The sequence below is a fragment of the Lygodium microphyllum genome, chromosome 10 (assembly GCF_053477565.2).
Source record: "Lygodium microphyllum isolate KBCC chromosome 10, Lygodium_microphyllum_v1.1.10, whole genome shotgun sequence".
NCBI lineage: Eukaryota > Viridiplantae > Streptophyta > Polypodiopsida > Schizaeales > Lygodiaceae > Lygodium > Lygodium microphyllum.
Genome location: NC_141144.1, coordinates 38561098 through 38585051, shown reverse-complemented (window position 1 = coordinate 38585051; position 23954 = coordinate 38561098). Strand labels below are relative to the sequence as shown.

Genomic DNA, 23954 nt, shown 5'->3' with positions numbered 1-23954 from the left:
CTAGAATTTCTTCAAGCTATTTTGATAGAAAAAGATATAGATAATTGCATGTTAGGCTTTAGATTTGCAAGCATTAATCACTACATAAAGGATGTCATTAAATTTTTTTAGTTGTTATCTTTAAGATAACACACAAGTTCAGGTGTATCCGCCTATAGGTGGTCTGGATCAACTCAAGCTGGCATTGACCATCCCTCTCTAATTGTTGGCCATTGCCCTAGTTACAATGCACGAAACAAGAGTCCTACTTCACTTCTAGTGTCTTATACGATAATCTAGGCTATGGATCTTCAATCTTTATTAATCTCATTGGATTCATGATGCCAAAATTAGGCCTTTCCTGTGCATGTATTTTTTATCATTGTTGCATGTCACTTGGCTCACAGCATACATAATGTACAAGATAATCAAATGAATTCCTCCATCATATGCTCAGTAATTAAGTCCCCAACCCAAACACATGCATGTTACTTGGCCTATGATAGATATGAACAATCGTAAAGGAGTGTTATAAACTTACTAGCATATATAGATCCCAACCCAAACACATGCATGCTCTCTTGATAAAGGGCATGCCTAAGCACAAGTTGTTGACATTGGTACCTTTAAATCTCAACAAGTAACCTAACGATCCATTGTTGGTATGTTATTATAAAAGTGTAGTTAACTCATCAATATTCAAGGACTCAAATAATATTCCTAATTATTATCTCGAACATATCTCTTTTAATTTTTTGCATAACATTGATGGCACTCCATCTTTTAATATTTCCCTATTATTCATTTCAAGCTTTAAGTTTTTCCAACCTCATTTATGATTTGAAAAGTTGTTTGAAAGTAATTCACTCAATTCTTATGCAAGAGTTAGAGGCTGTGGGGGAACCAATACAATTCACAAACTCGGGCCTCCTTACTCCAATGGAGAGGACTAAAAGGGCACTTAGGTAACTTCCAAGTTAGCCCATAAAAACAACTTTACAAAGTAGATGCAAAAACATTCAACTTAATGACTATCACTAAAAGAGTATTAAGCTAACTTCCAAGTTATGGAGTTTTTTATCTGTCGAGTGCTTTGCAATTTACCATCTTTTTTGACTGGGTAGATAAGAACTTAAGACCTTATCATATTATTCCAAGCATCCTTCAATTATGGGTTGAATCCTTTCCTTTCTAGAGAGGAGGCGCTGAACCTAAATAGAGACTGGCTTCCATTTCTTTCTCCAACTAAACCGATCCTTCTTAGATGGACTTCCTAGGAACCTCACATTCCGAGAGATCATAGAGAGCCAACTAATTAACTTTGTAACTTTGTTTGAGCCTCCATAATCCTGAATAGAAAAATAGTCTTGTCAACGAAACATTTGCAAGCAAGCTTTTAAAGGGAAAGCTTTTCTTTCTCCACGGTGAAACAAGAGTTCTACTTCACTTCTACTGTCTTATATGATAATCTAGGCTATGGATCTTCAACCTTCATTAATCTCACTGGATTCATGATACCAAAATTAGGCCTTTCTTGTGCATGTATTTTTGGTCACTGTTGCATGTTACTTGACTCACAACATACATAATGTACAAGATAATCAAATAAATTCCTCCATCATATGCTCAGTAATTAAGGTATGATGCTAAAAATCTTGAAAACGCCCAAATTCTTTAGAATCAAGCAACTACAGCTCTAATTTTGCTACTTGGAAGCCTAGATCCCTTAGCAAATTTGCTAACTCATTCAATCTTAGGTAAATAAGCTTGATTTTGCTCACATTAGTCACAACCCCAGATAGCTCTAGAAATCTTTCATACACTTTCATCAAATACATCTACTAGTTGCCTCTCTACTTGCACATTGGTAAGTTATTGTTGGCAAAGAATTGCGAGACCAAGTGTCTTCTTAATGGTATAGGAAGCCCCTTGCTTACTCCATGTTGCACCTTCAAATCCAAATTCCTAAGCAAAGGGTTGGTGATTATGGTAGCGAAGAGTAATGGGACAATGGGACACCCTTTGGCATCGACATCTTTACCTCAAATGGACCTAAGCATAGACCATTTACAAATACATTCCAAAGAGGATGAAACATCCCTACATAAATTCCACTATTCCTCCTCCATCATCTGTCATAGTGATGAACTCTTGTTGCTTCTTTTGCTTCATCAATTCATAAAATTAATTGGTTGAAGAACCAATCCCATAAGATACCATTTCCCTTAGACTAAATTTTGGCAACTTCACCTTTATGTTTTTGCAAATCCTCCATGTAATGCTCCACTTCTTTGAGAATTTGATAAAACATCCCATTACTAGAACACTTAGAAAGAGTCATAATAATATACTCACTACATTGCTAACTACTAACATGCAACCCTCTTTGAAGTCAATCTTGATCTTTGCCATACATATTGGTAATCTCAGTTATGATAGCAATGGATCTCGTCTAGTTCTACGTTGGATTAGACATTGGATTGTTGGTTTGTTTCCAAGCATCCTTCAGCTATAAGTTGAATCCTTCCCTTTTTAGAAAGGAGATGTTGAAAGAGAGGGGATTCCATTTCTTTCTCCTACTAAACACATCCTTCTTGGATGGAATTCCTAAGCACCTCACATTCTAAGAGATCATAGTGAGCCAACTAATTAACATTATATCTTTGTTCGAACCTCCATAATCCAAAATAGCAAATTAGCCTCAACAAAACATTTGCAAGAAGCTTTTAAAGGGAAATTTTTTATTTCTTACCTCCATTAGAGTTCAAAGAATTTGGTGGTTGAAATTATTTGTTTCCATCCCGCTTTAACTTCAGCATCTCTAGACTGATAATTAGGTTTCTCCTTAGGTTCCTCCTTTTGAGGCTTGTTTGTTTCCTTGAATTTACCCTTCTCAACCTATGTTTTTTCCTTTTTGCTTCTTTTGAAGTTCTTCCTTATCTCCACTATTTTTTCCTTTGCTTCTTCTTATCTCAAGGCATTCCATTGCAAAGCACCCATCTTCTTTGCATTTGAAGCATGTATCCAAGAAGAGGGAGAATTTGACATTGACCAACAACTCAATCCCATTAGGATCAAAAATCTGGAGCATGTCAAGGATCTTCTTCCTCTTATCCCAAAGTATAAGAGGTCACTTGCTCCACTAGTTGATATTATTGTAAGAACATAGAGCACTTCTACTAGCACATTACTTCTCCATCTAGCAAAGTAGGAAGTCCATGAAAACTAGCCCATATTGGACATTCAATTTGCAAGACCTCCTCAGGAATAAAATCAGGATGCCATGGAAGCATGTAATTAAGGCTCACTTTAAGCCAAACAAGTGAACCCAAAACCCAATCTCTTTTTCCTTTAGATGAAAGCAAGACCCAAAAGAAGTCTAATGGCAAGCAAAACAATGTGAGCACCACTTTGATCCATAGGTGAGCCAAAACAATCTAGCAAACTCATCCTCAAGGGGGACCTTCCCTTAAAATACATGTACATGTTGCATAGAGAATACTTAGCATTGCTTTGCCGAATGCATGGCAACAAGGATGCCACTCATGCACATAGCACTTGGTCCCCAAATTCTATTGTGACTCTCTTTTAATTCTCATTGAAACATTTTTTGTCACCCCACATCTTCTTCTCTAGCTCTTCCATGTTTATGCTAGCAACGACAATGTTAGCATAATCCATCTCCATCCCATTGTCTTGCTTCTATTGCTTTATGTTAGTGCTATGTGTTCCATCATCTCTTACTCCTTGTTCACCCCCTGAATATGCTACATGCATGAAAGTGAGAGTATATGCCACATGTTGGTAGGAAATGTTGCTTTTTTAATGAACTTAATACAACTACCCTAGTTAATAGACCATGTGCCATGACTATCTATTGAGAGCTCCCCTCTTCAATTTTCATCATACTCAAGAGGTTCTATGTCTTTCATTTAAGGAAAAGGCTATTACAATTTGAACTGTTTCTATTTTGCTAATGGATGGATATGCTCCTTGTTTGTAAGGGGCTCAAATAACTTTTGATAACTATTTGTGCTTGTATGGATGCTAGGTATATCCCACACTTCAGGGGGATTTGAGGGGAATTTCAAGATTTAGAGCCATGGCATTGAGTTGAATTGAATGATATTTTTCTTTGTTTTAATGTGACAAGGAAATATTTATATTGTTAAAAATAATATTTTATTTATGGATGTGTAAACTATTTGTGCTATGTGAGTAAGAATTAAAAGTTATCAAAATGCACAAATGTATCTTATAGCACATGTACATTTTGGATGCATACAGACATATCCATTACAAGTGTGTATCGACATTGTCTTATTTGAGATTGACTACATGGTTGATGGTTAGGCCTATCAATTGTGATGTATATTACTTAACATGACTATATAAGCATAACTATGTTAGATATTCTATACAAATTTGCTTTGATTTACTATGCATGCACATTATCCTATGATCCATAGCTTCATAATTTTATCCAATAAACATGGCTATATTAGGTGATATATAGAAATTTGCCTTACTTTACCATATAGACACTTATTTTACTAGTTATAGCTTCACATCTATCCAGTAAAATTAAAAACCTAGTTCCAATTTAAAAAACCCTAGTTACTAACTAGAAAAAAATGTGTATTTACTAGTTATAAGGCTATTTACCATCTAGTTTAGTGTCTAAAGTTCCTTGTGTTCTAACGACTACAACTATGAGCGTGTGAGGGAAGAGAAGGAATACCAGCGCAACGAGCGCCTCGGCGAGGTTGGCGCAGTTGCTGCGGGTGCCTTCGCCTTGGTAAGATATATACGCAAAGTCGCCGCTCTTTTCACAAAGACACGTGTAGCATGTATGGGTAATGTCCAAAGTTCACTCACATACCGTAGCTATGCGTGATTGTATACGTGCAAGTAAGTATATGCGTAATGTGTAATGCGTACACATGTACGCATATGTACTTCCATACTTATATATCCTATATACGTCCACGCGTATGTGCCTTATATACATATGTGCTCTATGATGAGTGTATGTGTGTATGTATATGTGTTGTGTACCTCATGTGTGTGTTATGCATATGTATGTACGTAATGTTTAGAGACATCACATTCCACCTTAATACTCCTCTATCTTGTTCCTTTGTAGTACGAAGGTAATAAGGCAAAAACAGATCTCCAACATGCCGCAAAACATAAGCATGAGGCTGAACTAGCTGGCGTTGCATCCCTCGGATCTTCAGGCTATGCAGGATATGAGCATTATGAGAAGGAAAAGTACAAGGGGGGTTGGTAGAAACAAGCCTTTGACTAGTGGAGGCTACAATGGGCCATGATATTTTCATGAGAATATATTAACTACAATCACAATGTAACTATCCATTGTAGCATTTTATTATAAAGTATCCTCTATTTTCTTAGTACCGTCATAACATAACAAATTACATGCAACAAGATCACCATCACGTGCTGCTTTGGATAGGGTGGAACAATCACTCATGTTCACTCTTCTATGAAGACAAAGGTTAATATTCTACTTAAAAAAATAATGATCCATTGACAATAATCCATATTTGGTCCCACATCTCTAACTCATTAGTGGATGCTTGTGCATTGGTTGGGTTCTTGATTTCATATTTATCAATAAATTTGAATCATTTGTATTATGAATCTTCTGATTTTTAACAAATGTTGGCTTGTTGCAAATACACAAAGAGCTTTTAAGATAATTAATGAAGATTCACTGAATGAATGTTTTGAAGGAACCTGTAAAATTTCAAATAAATTTGTCCTTGTATGGTAGGAGATGCTTTCCCCTTGCATGGTAGATGATTCACTGAATGAATGTTTTGAAGGAACCTATAAAATTTTAAATAAATTTGTCATTGCATGGTAGGAGATGCTTTCCTTGTCCATACAAGTTTTCATTCAACCTAAAAAGTTTGAAAAACACACACATTTTTATCATTACATTGATTTTCCTTTTACATGAGAGAGAGAATCTTGTGCCATAAACAAATCGCATCTTTGTATCTCTTAAATCTTAAAATAGAATGTATTTAAGCATGTTATATACCATAATAACTACAGTCCTTTCCTAGAATGTTTCTCTATTATCTCTTTTTGTAATCCATGATAAACTTGAAAGGTTAATATGATTTTTAGGACAAACTAAAACCTTTTAAGAGATCATCGAATTATCGAAAGGCAAAAAGTAAAAATAGTGTCTTGCAATTATTATTGTTCACTATACACCTCTATTTAAATCCACACTAGCAGAAGTCTCTAGTTAAAACCTTTTACGATATAAACTCCAATACTTAGGAGATGCAACTCTAAAAATATAAATGTACCACGTATGATCAATAGAATGATATTTTATTTCACAAAAGACATAGAAATATATAGCATATTACATTTTCAAAAGGAGCCTTCTAATTGCATTGTGAAGACAAACCCATAAGCTTCTTAAAGAAGGGCAGTCATTTAATTCCACTGTGATGTGTAAGTAAATGTATTTTTTCAGAATTAAAGAAAATTAAAAGCCTTCGCAACAACATGGGATGAGAGAGATTGCAAAACCCCATTAAAGAATAACCTTTCCAAAGGTCAATTTATCAAAAGAAAGAACCAAAGGAGTGTCAAGATTGTGGGAGAGAAGGAAGGAGTCTCACTTGTAGCTTTCTTGCTTGCACAATGGGAGAATACACACAAAGGTGGAGGCTAAAAACAGTTTTCCTCTTCTTAGTTGTGTAAGCCAAAAGAACTCAAGTATATAAAAATAGAAGAACCCTATATATGGGTCTCAAACCAAACTCAACTAACTAAAGTGGCATACTAACTGAGCCACGAACTAGAGTAGATAAGGATAGCTATCATCTAGCTATTATTCATGGGCGGTGTACCAACCGCATCTGCAACTGACAAGTCGGTGACATAAATGCACAACGGTCACCCTGGCATATCACGAGTGGAGCTCAATATCTCAACACTCCCCCTCGAGCTCAATCCCAATTCCTGCACACCAAGCAGGTCTCTGAACTTGCGCAGCTTCTCTATGCCCAATGCCTTCGTAAATATGTCAGCTACCTGATCCTCTGTGCTGATATAAACTAGATCAATAAGACCTAGTAAAACCCTCTCCCACACATAGTGATAATGCACCTCAATGTGCTTTGTTCTAGCATGATAGACTGGGTTATTTGCGAAGTGTATACTACTCATGTTGTCACAATAAATGACAACTGGCCCATCTATAGGCTGATGCATATCATAAAGTAGCTTATGCAACCAAGCTACCTCACATGCAGCCATTGTTGTGCCCCTGTACTCAGCCTCTGTGCTCGACAAGGCAACTGTAGGCTATTTCTTGCTGCTCCAAGTGACTGCAGCACTCCCAAAAGAGAATACATATCCATTGGTAGATCATCTATCAGAAATACTACCAGCCCAATCAGCATTAGTTTATCCATGCAGTTGTATCTGAATCCCAGTCTCATAAAATAGTCCATACTACAATGTGGACTTCACATACTTGAGTATACGTCTAGCCGCATCCAAATGCGGTTTCCTTTGAGATTGCATAAACTGACTTACCAATCTAATAGCATAGCTCAAATCTGGCCTGATAATAGTCATATAAATCAAACTTCCTACTATGCGTCTGTACATAGTAGGGTCTTCGAGAAGCTCACCTGCATTTGTGCTCAACTTCACATTCTGCTCCAAAGGAACTGAAATAGACTTACAGCCTGTCATCCCATATTTGGATAGCATGTCCAATCCATACTGCCTCTGCAAGAGCTGTATCCCACTTGGTGATCTAATCACCTCAATGTCCAAGAAATAACGTAGCTCTCCCAAATCCTTCATCTCAAACTTCTGCTTCAATAGCATTTTCACATGAAGGATATCTTCATCACTATCACCTATGATAATCAAATCATCAATATAAATGACAAGTAGAATAATACATTTCTTTGTTTTTCTCACATAAAGTGAGAAATCTGCCTTGGAAATCCGAAAGACAATAGTGACAAGATACTATCCTATCTTGTCAGACCATGCTCTAGGTGCTTGCTTCAAGCCATACAAGGCTTTCTTCAACCTGCAAACAAACTCAGGATAAACAACATGCACATAACCTGGTGGCTGCTCCATATAGACCTCTTCTTGCAAATCACCATGCAAGAAGGCATTCTTTACATCCATCTGATGTAAAGACCATCCCTTTGATACAGCTATAGCAATGACTGCTCTTACAGTTGCCATCCTTGCAACCGGACTGAATGTTTCTTCATAATCAATGCCATATGTTTGTGCATACCCCTTGACTACTAATCTTTTCTTGTATCTATTCACAGAACCATCTGCATTGTGTTTCACCTTATAAACCCACTTACAACCAATTGCATTCTTATCTTTAGGCAAAGGTACTAATTCCCATGTAGCATTTGATTCCAAGGCATCCATTTCTTCATCCATAGCCTTCTCCCATTTTTCTTTTCCCATGGCTTGCTCAAAAGAAGTGGGTTCTGGTTCTTGTATCACTTTGACCATATAGGCATAGCGAATGGCTGTAAATCCATCATATTTCAGCCTATCCAAAGGATACCTAGCTCTGGTAGACCTACGCAAAGTAGGTTCACTCCCAGGTGCTCTCAAAACATCCCTGTTCTTCCTTACTCCAGGTGTAACAATAGAAGGAATATCCAACTCATCATCAATGCTCTGTTCTGAGCCACTGGATTCACCATCCACATAAGAGTGACCTGCATTCACATCAAACATGGGCTGATCTACCTTCTATTTTCCTTTTCGTGATACCTGTATACCACTATCTGCATTGCTTTGAGAAGATTCTCCTGATCTCAATCTGCCTGTCCATGGCGAAGAATGTGAACCACTGCTAGAGGACGCTCCAGGTCCACTAATAACTTGTGACTACTGCTGTGAATTCTGTGAAGCATTACCATTTTGTGCATCTACATTATCAATCACATTTATTGGTTTATACCAGCTACTCATCTCATAAAAAACAACATCTCTGCTCACTCTAAACTTATGAGTAGAAGGGTTATAGCATCTATACCCTTTTTGTTGCAGAGAGTAACCAATAAAGATGCACTTCTCAGCTTTTGGATCCAACTTGGATCTCAACTCATCTGGCACATGAACATAGGCAATGCAACAAAAAATTTTCAAATGAGAAATATCTGGTTTCCTACCAGTATACCTCTCCTCTGGAGTCATGCCATGTATTGCTGCAGTGGGAGTTCTGTTCATTATGTAGACTGCTGTAACAACTGTCTCAGCCCAGTAAAAACCTGGCAGGTCTTTTTCATTGAGCATGGCACGAGATACCTCTCCAATATGCCTGTTTTTTCTTTTTGCAATTCCATTTTGCTGTGGGGTATGACTACAAGAATATTACTGCTTTATGCCATGCTCCTACAAGAACCTTGCAAACTCATTTGAGAGGTACTCTCCCCCTCCATCTGACCTTAGGCATTTTATTTGCAGGCCTGTTTCTTTTTCAACCATAGCTTTAAGAGTTTTGAAATGCCCAAAAACTTCACTTTTCTTTTTCATAAAATACACCCAAACTTTTTTGCTACAGTCATCAATAAAAGTGACAAAATAATGACAGCCTCCAATAGATGCAGCTTTAGTAGTCCACACATCAGAGTGGATTAATTCCAATGGCTTCTTACTCTCTTGAACATGTCTAGGAAATGGTTTCCTTGCCTGTTTTCCAAATTGACAGGCTTCACATACCTTATGCATTTCTGCAACCTTGAATTTAGGCAATCCTGCAACAATATTTTGGGCTTGCATTGATTTAAGTCGTTGTACATTAACATGACCAATGCGTTTATGCCAGATATCAATATTTGCAACTACACCGGTCCCATGTGCAAACATTGCTGCACTCAATTCAGGCATGTCTGCATCCAACATAAACATTCTGCCCTTCTTCTTTCCTTTTGCTATTAAGCGACCTTTATTTTTCATATCCTCAACAAAGCATCCATGAGAATTAAATCTGACCTGCAAGCCCTGCTCAATCATTTGACCAACAGAAACTAGGTTCTTGGTGATATTCGGGACATGAAATACATCCGATAGGTATTTCTTTTTCCCATCCTGCATAGACAAATGAATATTTCCAATCTGCACAATAGGATGTGCAGTATCATCACCAGTCTCCACAAATCCTAGTTTTTCCATTTTCCTTGCATCCTGCATCCATTCTGCATGACCTGTCATGTGGTTTGATGCACCTAAGTCAACATACCACACATCGTTTCTTTCTTTTGCACTTGTCATAGAATTGGTCATGTGCTGCACCATAAACAAATGCTCATTTTTCTCATCTTCCTGTCTACTAGAAGATGCATAATTCCCTTGTTATAATTTTCCATTCATGATGTCATTCTGCTTTTTATAGCAGTCTTTAGCCATATGACCCATTTTACCATTGTAGTAGCATTCAACATTGGTGTTTGCATTTTGGCCTCTTTGCCATCCACCACGACCTCTTTGGCTCCCCTTGCCTCTAGAGCTATCACGTCCTCCTCCAAAGGACTGGTTTTCTTGAGTTTGCTGCATATTCTGATTTCTACCACGGCCTCCAGATCAGCCTCCTCTATCTCTGCCTCTACCTCTTCCAGCATTTGAGTAGAAGACAACTTCTTTTGAAGTTCCTCTTGAAGAAGACGCACCACCATTTCTCTGCTCCTCAGAAATTAGAAGAGCAATCAACTCCTCAAAATCAGGAAATCTTTCACAGACGGAAATGGATGTTCGGAACTGTGCATAATCCTTTCTGAGACCATTCAAGGTCATAGAAACTAAATCATCATCTTCCACTAGCGACCCAATGGAAGCAAGTGCATCTGCAATCTTCTTTACCTTCATGTGGTAGTCATTGATACTCATACTTTCTCTTTGCGCATTGTGCAACTCTTGCTTGAGCTACATTTTCTTGGCTTGCATATTTGTGCTATACATTTTTGACAAAGTATCCCATGCCTCCTTTGGCGTACTTGCATCTTGAATATGCACAATCATAGAGTCTGAAATACTGATAGACAACCAGTACATAACTTTCCTGGCTCTCTCATGCCATGCTTTAAATGCCTGCATTTGCTGTTGATTTGGAACATCAGGAAGAACTGGATCTTCTTCATTTTCTGCAACGAATTCCCAATATCCTTATCCCATAAGGAAATTCGTCATCCTAAACTTCCATGCTTGGAAGTTGTTCTTGTCAAGCTTTTCAGTGACAATGTGTGAAAGAGAATAAGATGCCATTACAAAACACTACAAAAAAATTCTGTCACTGCAAAAAACACAGCTTCAGCCTCATAAGGACAAATGTGCAAAACTGACGAAAGTGGTATTTGACCACATAGTCACTTCCTAGTGACGATTTTTCCTCAATAAGCAACAAGGATGATTCTGTAACTCCCAATGTCTCTACGCACAGGCGTACGATGCAATTTCTATAGTAACTTTTCACTGACTTGTAGAATAGTGGTCGCACAGCAAAAAATAGGGCCTTTTCTTGAGTGCGTGTGGAAAACTTCCGCCTCCAAAACAGGCACCGAAATGGCCTCGAATAAAAAAAACAGGGCTTTTGCTACACCGCGAAGGGCGTCTCAATCTGAGACAATGCACTCTTGCACTTTCCGGCTGTGCTACCTATAGAGACTTGCTCCCAAAACAGAAAAATAAAAGCAACACTGGTCCTCTTACTAGAACACCACGAACTTGGTTTGCTTTCTTGAGCTCCGTACCACGAACAAGGCTCTGATACCATGTCAAGATTGTGGGAGAGAAGGAAGGAGTCTCACTTGTAGCTTTCTTTCTTGCACAATGGGGGAATACACACAAAGGTGGAGGCTGAAAATAGTTTTCCTCTTCTTAGTTGTGTAAGCCAAAATAACTCAAGTACATAAAAATAGAAGAACCCTATATATGGGTCTCAAACCAAACTCAACTAACTAAGGTGGCATACTAACTGAGCCACGAACTAGAGTAGATAAGGATAGCTGTCATCTAGCTATTATTCATGGGCGGTGTACCAACCGCATCTGCAACTGACAAGTCGGTGACATAAATGCACAACGGTCACCCTGGCATATCACGAGTGGAGCTCGATATCTCAACAAGAAGAACATTAGAAAAACAAGATAAATGCCTCTTGCTCCATTTTTTATGTTTCATGCACGAATTTTGTGTTGGGATTGTGACAATCATTTTGGATGGTTGCATAGATTGCATTGCTACTCTTGGAATCTCTACTTTTGATTCTTGTCAAAGAAATAAATATTATGATTGATGATTATTATGGCTACGACTAATAGAAATGTAGGTTGGAATCTCTTCATAATCCCTTCCTCTCTTGTCTCCTTTGTTTATCAATCACTCTCTTCCTATAGTATTTAGTCTCTTTCTTGTCATTACAACCACTTAAGTGATCACGAGGTTTTCTAAAGCTTTGTAGTTGAGTTAGAGAGAAAGTTTATGCTATCCTTTTCATTTGTGACCATTCTTTTTTTTTTGGATTTAAAAAACATGATTTTCTCTCTCTAAGTTCCTTGCTTTTAAATGAACTTATATGCATCCACATGATTCCATATCATGCTTATGTAAATGTGAAAAGGATAGGGATTTCTTCAAGAACAAATGGAAATGGTATAAAAAATGGATGCAATAGTTTTCTTGTCTCATGAAAACATGCCATTGTAAGCTTAATAAGATTGCAAGCTTGGATGCTTTAATGAATCCATGGCCTTTTGATTTTCAGTACAAGCATACACTACCATTTGTGAAAGTATAAAGTATTTTTCAATTTTGTTTACAAGGTACATCAAATAACTTTTGAACTTGTGCTAGCACACATCAAGGAAAATTTTGAGTTTTTGCACCTTCAAAAATTTTGTTGCAATTTTAAGTTGAGACATGTGGTGCACCTACTTAGGAAAAAATTGTTGAAGATAATTTATTCTCAATCACTCATGATTTAATTGAAAAATATTATTTTAAAAATGATGCTCTACATGTGAGACTTGATGCATTTATGAACATATAAATGCATTTAAAGGTTCTAACTAGCTATCTATATGTAGCACAATCAAGATTTTAATTAAATTTGTTCCATTTATGATCATCCCTGTAACAATATTTTTCTTAAAACTATTTAATATATTAATTTAGTGAGCCATCCACGTGAAACCTTATGTGTATAGTATTGTATAATTGATTATAATATGGTAAATAAAGATTGCTATCATCAAAATACATGTTCATGTACTTGTTAATTGCTTAACTTATAGAGTCTCTAGAAATTAAATATAGTCATATTGATTGTAAATGGTATTTTTTATATTCTAAATAGATATTATTATAAATTTTTGAAATAAAATAAATAAGAAATCCAAACAATAGCATAGAAGAGTTGTTGAAAATGAAAAACATAGTTTTTATGACACTTGACCTAAAATTTTTAATTTTTCTTACAAAAAGCCTAATTAAAAATTTGCCCATGCTATCTTGTTAATCAGGTTTGTTTTAATCGAACTAAATACCCAAACAACCATATTATGAGTCTACAAGAGAAAGTTAGAGCCAAAATAAATTGTTGACTACTTTAAGACAAACTACATAGATACAAGGAGTTTTTGTTCCTTACTTGTTTTCTTTTTGAGTTATATATGATTATTCCTCTTATGTTATTAAGTTGAAATATGACAATTGAGATTGAAAGTAGGATTAAGAGTGATACATACACATCTAATTTGATATATCGCACAAATTAGAGTGGAATTTTCTTGAGAAATACATCATTTAAGAAGAGCTACGTGGTTGAGCATACTATGGTTCTCAAGAAATTGATGGATTCATATACAAGTTAGCTAATCCAAGAAATTCTTCTTTTTCATATTAATCTAGGAATTCAAGATTGTAGTTGTGACTGTGATTGTGATTGTGACAATGAATGAGAATGAGATTAAGAGTGAGGTTGGGATCCCTTATCATCTACATGACATAAGCTCAAGGATGGTTGATAGGTTTGAGCTCTATATTTTTAAAGTTAAGGTTTAAGCTATATCACATAAAGCAGCAAAGGAGGTAAATGTTACTTTCAATTGGAGCCTAAAGGATGTAAGGAATCCTTTGAAGTTACTAAATAATGCATCCCTTGGATATAAGTTCAAAGTCAATGGTACACTGTATTTGGAAAAGAGCCAAATGCTCTTTCTTTTGTATGAGTTTTTTGCCATCCCCAATTGTAAGTTTTGAGCCATAAATCTAAAAATTTACAACATCCCATCTTGTTCAGTGACATTCTTAAAAATGTATTATTCAATACAAACATATAAGCCATCATGAAGCAAGTTACATTTTGAATCTATAAAAATGATTGTATTTAATTTGAAATAGGATATAAAGTTTTTCATTACATCATGAGTTACAAAATGTAAGTGTCAATGTAGAAGGATGCAAAATAATAAGACATCCTTATAAGTTGCTATTTGCTTCTCTATTCCTCCTATCTCTAGCATCTTATGATCATTCTTCGGCAATGTAGCTTCTTTGTCACTTTCCTCAATGATCTTTAGTCTTCTTACAGGGGTTTTTTTCTTTGGCTATTAGAAGTATTTGACTTTGAAAGGTACTTTCTGTGACATGCCCATCTATTGGCTATCCAAGCATGTTTTGACAGTCCATCGAGAAACAAATCAGAGTGTCATCGCCCGGCACTCCCATGGAATGTCACGGGGTTTGTCACCTAGGGTTTCCCAAGTCCGCCTCGCAACAAAACGTTTGCGACCTAACCTACTAGGATCGACCTAAAACTTGAGTCCCTAGTTAAGGTCTCTTGGGCATTCTACTTTACATGGAGTTACCCAATCTGAAGCATGTCCATACCTCACATGGTTCAAGGAGAATGAGAAATCAGAGGGATGCATCGCTCCACCTCTCTGCTTGTAGGGCATAATCCCATTCCAGTTCCCTAAAACGATATGAATCAGGTTCTAACCCTCACTGTCTAAAGGTCGAATGACGGTAAAATCTTGTGAGAAGCCTCTTAGTTCCCTAGGACCACCCAGTCATAGGGCGGATCCGTTGGGATTCTGCCCACCCGCTTCCCAATATAGGCATACTTTAGTTATCTAATTAGCCCCTATCACCTTTATGTGTGACATTTAAAAGATTCTTTCTTAATTAACTGTCTTAGGGAACATGATTCGTTTATGTAATCTTATGACACTGAAACTAAAAGAAGTTTAGACAGGTTCCTTAGAAGTAAACTTAATATTAGCATTTTAGCTAAGATACAAGTCTTGTTCAAAAAAAGGAAAAAATTTTCAATACATGAGGATGCACCTTATTTCCTCCAAGATTCGGCTCTTGCACTAGTAACAAGGGCCTCGAGAATCTATCTTGAGTCACATAGATCGTTTGAGTACGACCCGGAGGCAAGGAATTTACAACCAGAGCCCCCCTGGTATCCAAGTGTCCTCCTAGATTCAAACCAACCCGGGGAGAGGCCCCTCGTGGTGGGTTCGATCCACGTTCCCGTCATGGCTATTTAGAACCCCCTTGGCTAGGGTTGGTGGCCAGCTGCGGGTGGTTTGGCATGCCCTCCAAAAGTTCAACCTAATTCATTATTCCCATTTCCTTTATGAGTTTGGGGTCTTACAATATTTTTACAAGAGGTGTTCTTAAATTTGCAGGCACAAACAATGGTGCATGCAAGTGCTTGGGACATCTGCTAAGGTGGAGTCCCTATCTTTAACGTTTAGCATTTGTCCTTCTTGAGTTGGCTACAATTTCTGATATCCTCTGAGGGATAGGGAATACCTTCTTTCTGACCCCACTCCTATGTGATAGGAGCAAGCAATTATCCAATCAAATCTAAATTCGATAATTATCGAATGGTAGCTCTCCTTGCTTGCTAGCCTTTGGTACATGGTTCTTGTCTTGGAAAAACGACACTCGAGTTCTCTTGTATTAACATCGATTTGTGTCATGGTTAAAGGTAATATCTTCAAGGTTGTTTCAACTTTATCAAGGGAAGATGTAGCATAGAGACCAATGAGTGTTTTACATGTCTCCAGGTCCTCTTATGAATTTAACAATAGTTTGGCTCATTTAATTTTAAACCCCAAATAAGTGGAGTTAAGCCCTATCCTTGTTTATATAGGATTCATCTTATTGAAGTGCCCTGAGCAATTAAGTTTAGCACTGCATATGCATGTCTTATAACTATCTTTAAGATGAATCCCTAGCAGTGCAACTGAAACTGTCCATGATACCACACAATCTAGATGCGAGTCCTTCTTATAACAATGATGCAATGCGGAGTTCTACTCTTGGGAATTCATTTCAATGCTCTTATGCAAATCATAAACAGAGGCTTGTATTTTTCTTTTGTGCGAGGAACACGAAGTCATGGGGCCTAATGCAAGTGCAAGCTACTTCTCTCCAAAGGTTTATAAGGGACTAATATCTAGCTTAGCATTACAAAATAACCTAAACATACTTAACTGTTATCTTAGCAACTCACGATCCTCATGGGCTTGATTCAAGCCTTTACTCCTACCTTTCCAATTTCACAAGTTTTGTGATGCAAAAAGTACGATTTCCACTTAATGATGAATATGCTTTATCGTCACGATAACCCATTTTTCACTTTCTTTTACCTCTCAAGCATGCCAATGCTAGTGCATAAATCTAATGCACTATGAATATAATCAATAAAGTGCTTGATTTGAGTGTGCACAAATGCAAAATCTTTTGTGCAAGTTGTTCGTTCTAAACATACCAAAGTGGAATAAAACACAATTTCCAACATGATTGAATAATGCAACCTAATTGGTGGTTAGTTATTATAGATTTTTACCATAATACTTCTCCCTTCCTAATGAATTCGATCTAAATTTTTAAGAGTTCCTATCAAAGTAGGAATTATGGGGCACACATGGTTACCAAGTGTCGTGGTTCCTTGACCCACAGCTCCATCGGTTGAAGCAGGATTCACGCTCGATTGGACCTTAATTCGCTTCGAAGGTATCTTGTAATTTGGATTTTTCTTTGCGGCTACGCACCCAGGCTACATGAGAGTTGATTCCTTGTGGAAGGAAATCGACCGTGAGAACCCTCTCAAAGAGGGTAAAAAGAAAGGGGAAGCTTGGAAGCCTCCAAGGGGGAAATTTCCCTCTCTCTCTCTCTCTCTCTCTCTCTCTCTCTCTCTCTCTCTTTTCTCTTACTCTCTCCTTCTCTTTTCTCTTACTCTCTCTTTCTCTCTCTCTCTCTTTCTCTCTCTCTCTCTCTCTCTCTCTCTCTTTTCTCTTACTTTCTCCCTGTCTCTCTCTCTCTCTAATCTGATAGCAAGGAAGAGTAACGATCATAATCCCCCTTCTTCTTATGCATAAGGGGTTTTATAGTGTGTTGGGGGAAAAAATAGCATGGTATGGAGGTCCCCCCCCCATCCTCATTTGGGCAGCCAGGTTGATGGTGGCCATGCTACATATGGTGGAGGGGAAGAGGGAGTGGCTGTTATCTCCATGAAGACCCATCCTCCACACCATCATCGGGCCTCCTTGCAGCTCCCCTTGCAGTTGGCGGCATGGGTGAGGGGAGCATTAATTCCTCCTTTTTAAAAAAACAAATGTTCTAAATAAGGGGGGGTCATTTGGTAGGAGGAAGGTAAATATTACATCCTTCCCCCCTTAAGGAATCAAGATGTTCTCATCTCAAAAGGAATTTGGGGTATTGTTGGTTGAGAGTACTCTCGTCAATCCATGTGGTATTTTCTTCTGGAAAGTCCTTCCACTGGATGAGGAACTCCTTGAGGATTCTACTCCCCAATCTCCTATTTTGAATGTCTAGGATTTTATCTAGCCAGAGCTCAAGGACTCCTCGGCTTGGCATTTTAACTTGTTGATCATTGAGTACATGGCTAGGATTGGATACATATTTCTTTAATAGGAAAACATGAAATACATTGTGAACCTTTAAATTCTCAAGGAGTTGAAGTTTGTAGCCATCAGGCCCTAGGCACTTGAGGATCTTGTAGGGTCCGCAATACCTTGGACTCAACTTTTTAAATTTTACTGATGATAAGGAACTCTTATTGGATCATACATGAATAAAAACCATGTCTCCCTCATTGAAGAGTCGCTCTTGTTTATTTAGATCAACATAGGCTTTCTGCCTATCCTTGGTGGCTCTAATATCTTGTCTGATGGCCTTAACCTGCTCATCCATTTCCTCGAGCATTTCCTTAGAAGCTTCTACCCTTAAATTAGGATCTGAAAAGTTCAATGGGGTATGGAAATCATGCTCGTATGCTTGAAAAGGTGCCATTTGAATGCTTTGTTGGTAGGAAACATTATAGGCGAACTCTACCAACGGTAGATATTAGATCCATTTCCTCGGTTCGTGATAGCAATAAGCTCTAAGGATATCTTCAATGACTTGGTTGACCCTCTCCATTTGGCCATAGTTTGAGGGTGATAGGGTGTACTCAAATAGAGTTGAGTACCAATGGCCTTGAATATCCCTCTCTAGAAGTGAGATGTTGTAAGAGAGGGGGATTTAATAATGGAAAAATACTATCTACATTGGCTGGAATATAAGGTGTTAGGGACTTGATTTTTTGGGGCATCCGATTATAATACAAGTCTCCTTTCATCTTCATCTCTCTCTCTCCCAGATTTCATGGCTTCTTTCTCCCTCTTTCTGTCTTTATCTCTCCTTTTCTAGTCTTTCTCTCTTCTCATCATAGTTTTTCTCTCTTCCTTCGATCTCTCTCTCTTCTACACTCTCTCTCTCTCTCTCTTCTTCTCTCTCTCTCCTGTCCTCTTCACGACAAGTGGTATCAGAGCCATAGGTTCTTGATCCAGTTGGCCAACATTCCATTCAGTTATCTTTTTTTATTGTCACACAGATTTAAGAGCCATAGGTACACATGTACAGACATGATATGGAGGAGCAGTGCAGTTATGAAGGAATTTTGGACCACAAGGACTGCAGGTCTGTAGTAATGGAGTCTTGGACAAAGTTTGGTGGTAGAAGGCTGTAGCTAGCAAATCATTGGTCATTTTAGGCCATTTTTTGAAGGTATTTTTCTAAAAACAGTGGTGACAAGATTAGAGGAGGGAGAAGTTACTATTACTTTTTTAGGGAGAATCTCTCTATCTCTTTCTTTTCAAGCTTCTCTCAAGCTTCCATGGAGGAGATCAGCCCATTACCTCCACTCTACTCCATGAATCCATTTGCTCTTCAAGAATAAATGGCATAGAGAGCCTCTAAGAATCAAGAGCTACTGGTTGTAACCATTTTAGTGGCGGTAGAGTTGTCATCATCACCCATCATCATGGTTCTTTTAGAGATCCTGTAAGCTCCTGCACAGGATCCATGCCTATTGCAGCTGCAAGGTCAAGTATTTTCTGTGTATTTGCACATATTTGTCCAGGGCCAAGTTGACGACATCGATCAAGGAGGGCCTGGTTGAACTCTGCATAGTGTGAGATTTCTGGCACCTTGCCATTCTGTGGGAAGCTCATCCTCTTATAGGATAGACCAGTCAAGAGGAAGCTTTTGACCTAGCTTTCCCACCCAATGTATTTCTTCCTGTATTGGCCTGCCCAATTTTTGCTGTATCATTCCCCATATTGGCAATAGTCTGAGTCCAATTCCAAGGATTGGGAAGTGGCATTGTATTTGGAGCGAGGGTTCCAAGTACTATCGTCGTGGTGTTAGCTCCATTTTGAGGAGTTTGGGCTCATACTGTTCCAAGAGCTTGTGGACCCAATAAGGCCACAAAAGGGTTTGATGCCAGGTCATTCCTGCCATCAGCTCCCACTACTGCTGCATTGAGTAAAGGCTCCTCTACTGTCTCATACATGTGCCTTAGCATATTGAATCCTTCAAGTGTTGCTTCAATGTTACTCATTGCACGATCTGTGTTTCTCATCATCTCACACATGAGCTCAAGGTTTTTGGCTGCATCAAGTGTCTTGCGTAATGTACCTGGGTCATTGAGGATGTGGGCCAAATTAGGATTCCTATCAATAATGTTCCTCATCTGTGGATTTCTCATGATCAAAAATTGCATGAGCTCAAGGTTGTTGATCAAACTTTGAACAGTTGGCATGTTCATCATGTCCCACATCATATTAGGATTATGCATTAACTACTATTGTACCTATTGAAACATTGGAAAACCCATGTTGGAATTCCCTCCCTATGTGGTCGGCTCCTTTGATCCTCCATCTCATCCATTTCATACAATGGTCCAAGCTTTTGACCCTTCCAGCTGGAGTTCTCAGAATGGCCATCTTCTCCCACACTTTCTTCCACGCCAGTATCCATTGACCCATGAATGCTCAAGGAGGAATGACTCAAGAGCTGCAAGGTCCCAATAGGTGAATTTTGAGAATGTGTTGGAACAGATTGCTACTTGCAGTATATAGACGAATGCACCATTGGACTAGATGAACATATTTGAGGATGCAGCTCTATTGAAAGTGGTGTCTAGCAAGATTGAGGCTCGCTTGGAGAGCTATAGAGTGGGGGAACTTGCTAGGTGGAGAATATGGACTATACTCAGGTGCTACCTATGGACTGTATGCAACGGGCAGCAAAAATGTGTAGCTTATGTTCTAGGAGAATGCCACCATGGGCTTCTTCCTCTTGCCCAACTTTGATCTATTTTATTCCTTTGAGGAGAGACTTTGTGAGTTCATAAGTCAGCTATGATATTAATTTGGGCTTTTATTGGCATCAAGCTTGCACCAAGCTCAAGTCGTCAAAAGAATGCGATCAAGATAACCATTTATGCCCAAATGCTAGAAGCTGGCATTTCTGATTTAGCCTCCAGCTTCTCTGATTCAGCTTCCTTTGACAAATCAAAATCTACTAGGGTGTATTAGGCTTGTACCAATGCTCAAGTTGGTAGAAGAATACGATTGAGATAACCATTTGTACCCTAGATTCCAGTGGTGAAATGATGGACTTTTGTCTGAAGCACAGTGACACATGGTTGCAAGTTCAGGCCTAGGATGCTGTATTGAATTGCGATTTTAGGTTTGCGGCATGCAATAAACTTTTCTGGTGGGTACTTCACTGATCCAATAGGAAGATAGCCCTGAGCACCACAAGCATAACTACTACCAGGGGCCTGAGGATAGCCAATGTTTCTAGTATAATTATGCTAGTATGGAGTATGCATGTATGCATAACGACGTGGGACAAACTAGTATCCAAATATGTTGGTGGGGTATGGTGAAATTGTGAGTCCCGTAGGTTTTGCATATGCACAATGTGGCTGTGCCATTGCTAATGATGTTGTGTGTGTGACGGTTGGAGTCTGTGAAAACTATTGAGATGAAGAAAAGGGATTGCCCACTTATCAAGGTGGTATTATTACTATGAACTTAGAAGTAAGGTTTGTAGGGAAAAACTGATAACATGTATCTGCATTAGAACCTGGCCAAAAAAACTGGCCTAAAATAGCTTGTGCTTGGATCTGAAAAAGACATGAAGCTACGAGGAAATCGAGAACCCTCTTGTGATTGGGTTTCTGTGGCTTCATAGGAGTACTGAGGTTGTGGCACTAGCCCAAACCCATGGTAACTAGGCAATGCATGCAAAAATAACTATCAGCTAGGGTGTGCTAGTGGCTCAGATTTAGAGATCTCAGGCCCTGACTCTGTTACGATGGAGACAATAGGTTTCTCAGGCACATTCTCCCCACTTGAGACTACCATTGCAACATCTTCACAGCTTGTAGCAGGCATTTTTTCCTTGATCACTATGGAAGAAACCTTTTGTAAAGAGCCAGTAGTTTCATCTGCTAATGTGATCCCATGAGATGCATGACTCCCCACTACATGTGTTGAAGAGGATTCAATGCCTTTCGAACAACATGTTGCCAAATATTTTTGAGCTTGTCCTGTGATAATGGCTTAAGCAAGAATTCCACAGCCCCAAGAGAAATTGATTTCATCATCATGGGCATATTTTCTGTTGTTGCTGCGAGCCATACGACATTGAAGGCTCCATAGGACCACAACTTGCAAGAAGGAGGACAATCATGAATTCTTTAGAGTGGGTAGCCCCACTACCTCTTCCCCAAGCTTTGCTGAGCCCAACCTCTTACTTGGAGAGATTAAAGAATTACATGAATTCTTGTTTAGGCTGAAGCTATGAATCACCTATTGCTTGCCTTCTTCCATTATACACTTCTTGAAATGCATGTATGACTGAGCACACTTCAAATTTCTTTCGTGTTGGCTGAGAATTTAACTCCTAGCCCATAACTGTGCTTGGTTTTGATTCTTGATCATGAAGCCAAAAATTGTAAGAAAGGGTAAATGATCCAATCACTGAGTCACTGATTTGTAGAGGTAACTGTCAAGAATCGCGTGGTGGAGGGGGTTGCTCAAGATGCTGCACCGAACACACACAGAATGCACAAGGAGAAGCTCACTCAAGAGACAAGAAGAGAGATGGAGGCCAAAACGTTTTCTTGCTGATTTCTTCTTCTTCTTCCACACACTTCACAATGTACACAAAGTATAGATAAGATACAACATAAAAGGAAAGTGGCCTACTAAGTCAAACAATAAATAACCGACTACACTAGTCGACTGGCGCTATAACTATGCCAGCTGTAAATAGGTGTAACAACCTGAATATAATAAGTAATGAGTCAGTGGCCATGTGAGAGTCATAATGACCACCGACGTGCTAAGTGTAGACGTGTGGACCCATCTAACCAGGCGGTCCATCATCCATGTCCACATGTGTTGAGCTTGCCATCTCAACACCCTTTCCCCACCCCATTTTTCTTATTGATCATGCATATTATGAAAGGCCCATTACTCAATTTGTAAATGCACATCATGCTGGTTGCTTAATAATAAATGTCTGGTATGTATATTCCGGGTGAGGAAAAGCCCGATACTAGGTGAGGTGGCAAGAAAAAAGAGGGGTGACCTCCACTTGCCATCAAATACCCTGAAGGGGTGCACAACCTGACCCGAGGAGAACTTTGCCCACCTCTCGGTGATCTGCAGCCCGAAGTTCCTTGCAGGTGCATGTACCCTCTTCAAGAACCAAGATATTGACTTAGCAGTGATATAGATGTATTTGCTAATGTATGGATATATTATTGGCTGAAAATTTATGGGAAAATACTACTGAGGATGTATTTGGAGTTATGAGAATACATATGTAGTCAATGGCAGTGAATACGATGCTTGGAATGCATGGGAGATGCCTATGCATGGGGAATTGTGCTAAGAGATGCTTATGACATGCTCAGTTCTGGAATAAGGTTGCAAACAATTAATTTGGATGACTGGGCAATGTATTCTGCCATGTGGGATGATGCTTTAGTTATGCATTGACAAGTTGATCCATTGCAACCCCTTTCTCGACCCCCATAGGGTGCTGTAAGCAATTTGCTTACATTTACAAAAGTATACCTACTCCCAAGAATTAAGGTGCAAGTCTTGCAGAGTGCCCACAGGTCCTCCTAAGGTCTTTGATCACTTTTGGAGTTCTATTTGGACTCTACAAGATACTTACAAGTCAAAACAAGCCTCCTACAGGTGTATACATGGTGCTGGACTCACAATAGGGTAGTACTTTTCCTATTACAGAATTTTTTCTATAAAACTTAGGAAAGCATCCTTATGCTCAACTTGAAGAGGGCATTCTTCTCTTTGACTTGAACAAAAAAGTAGGTCAATCCAAGCTTCCTAGCTCAAGTTATGGGAAAAATAGTGGTAGGTGGTCTAACGAGACTACACCTAACCATGGTAGGGAATAAGGGAAAAACTAAGGCAAATGATGACCTCCAACAACAAATAAGGGGTGCACATGCCCGAAGGGGTGAAAAAAACCCTGAGGTAGAAGATGAAGGTTACTCTCATGACATGGGGAGCCTC

At 38.6% G+C, this 23954-nt stretch overlaps 1 protein-coding gene across 1 annotated transcript; it reads left to right on the top strand.

Annotated features, from left to right (window-relative positions):
* The first annotated feature begins 855 nt into the window (after nucleotides 1–855).
* On the top strand, nucleotides 856–5558 carry LOC148029894 (uncharacterized). The gene is made up of 3 exons (XM_087687329.1): nucleotides 856–944; nucleotides 4666–4777; nucleotides 5126–5558. Exons 1-3 carry the CDS (start codon nucleotides 856–858, stop codon nucleotides 5270–5272), a joined length of 348 nt encoding a protein of 115 aa, XP_087543455.1. The 3' UTR covers nucleotides 5273–5558.
* The last annotated feature ends 18396 nt before the right edge of the window (nucleotides 5559–23954 follow it).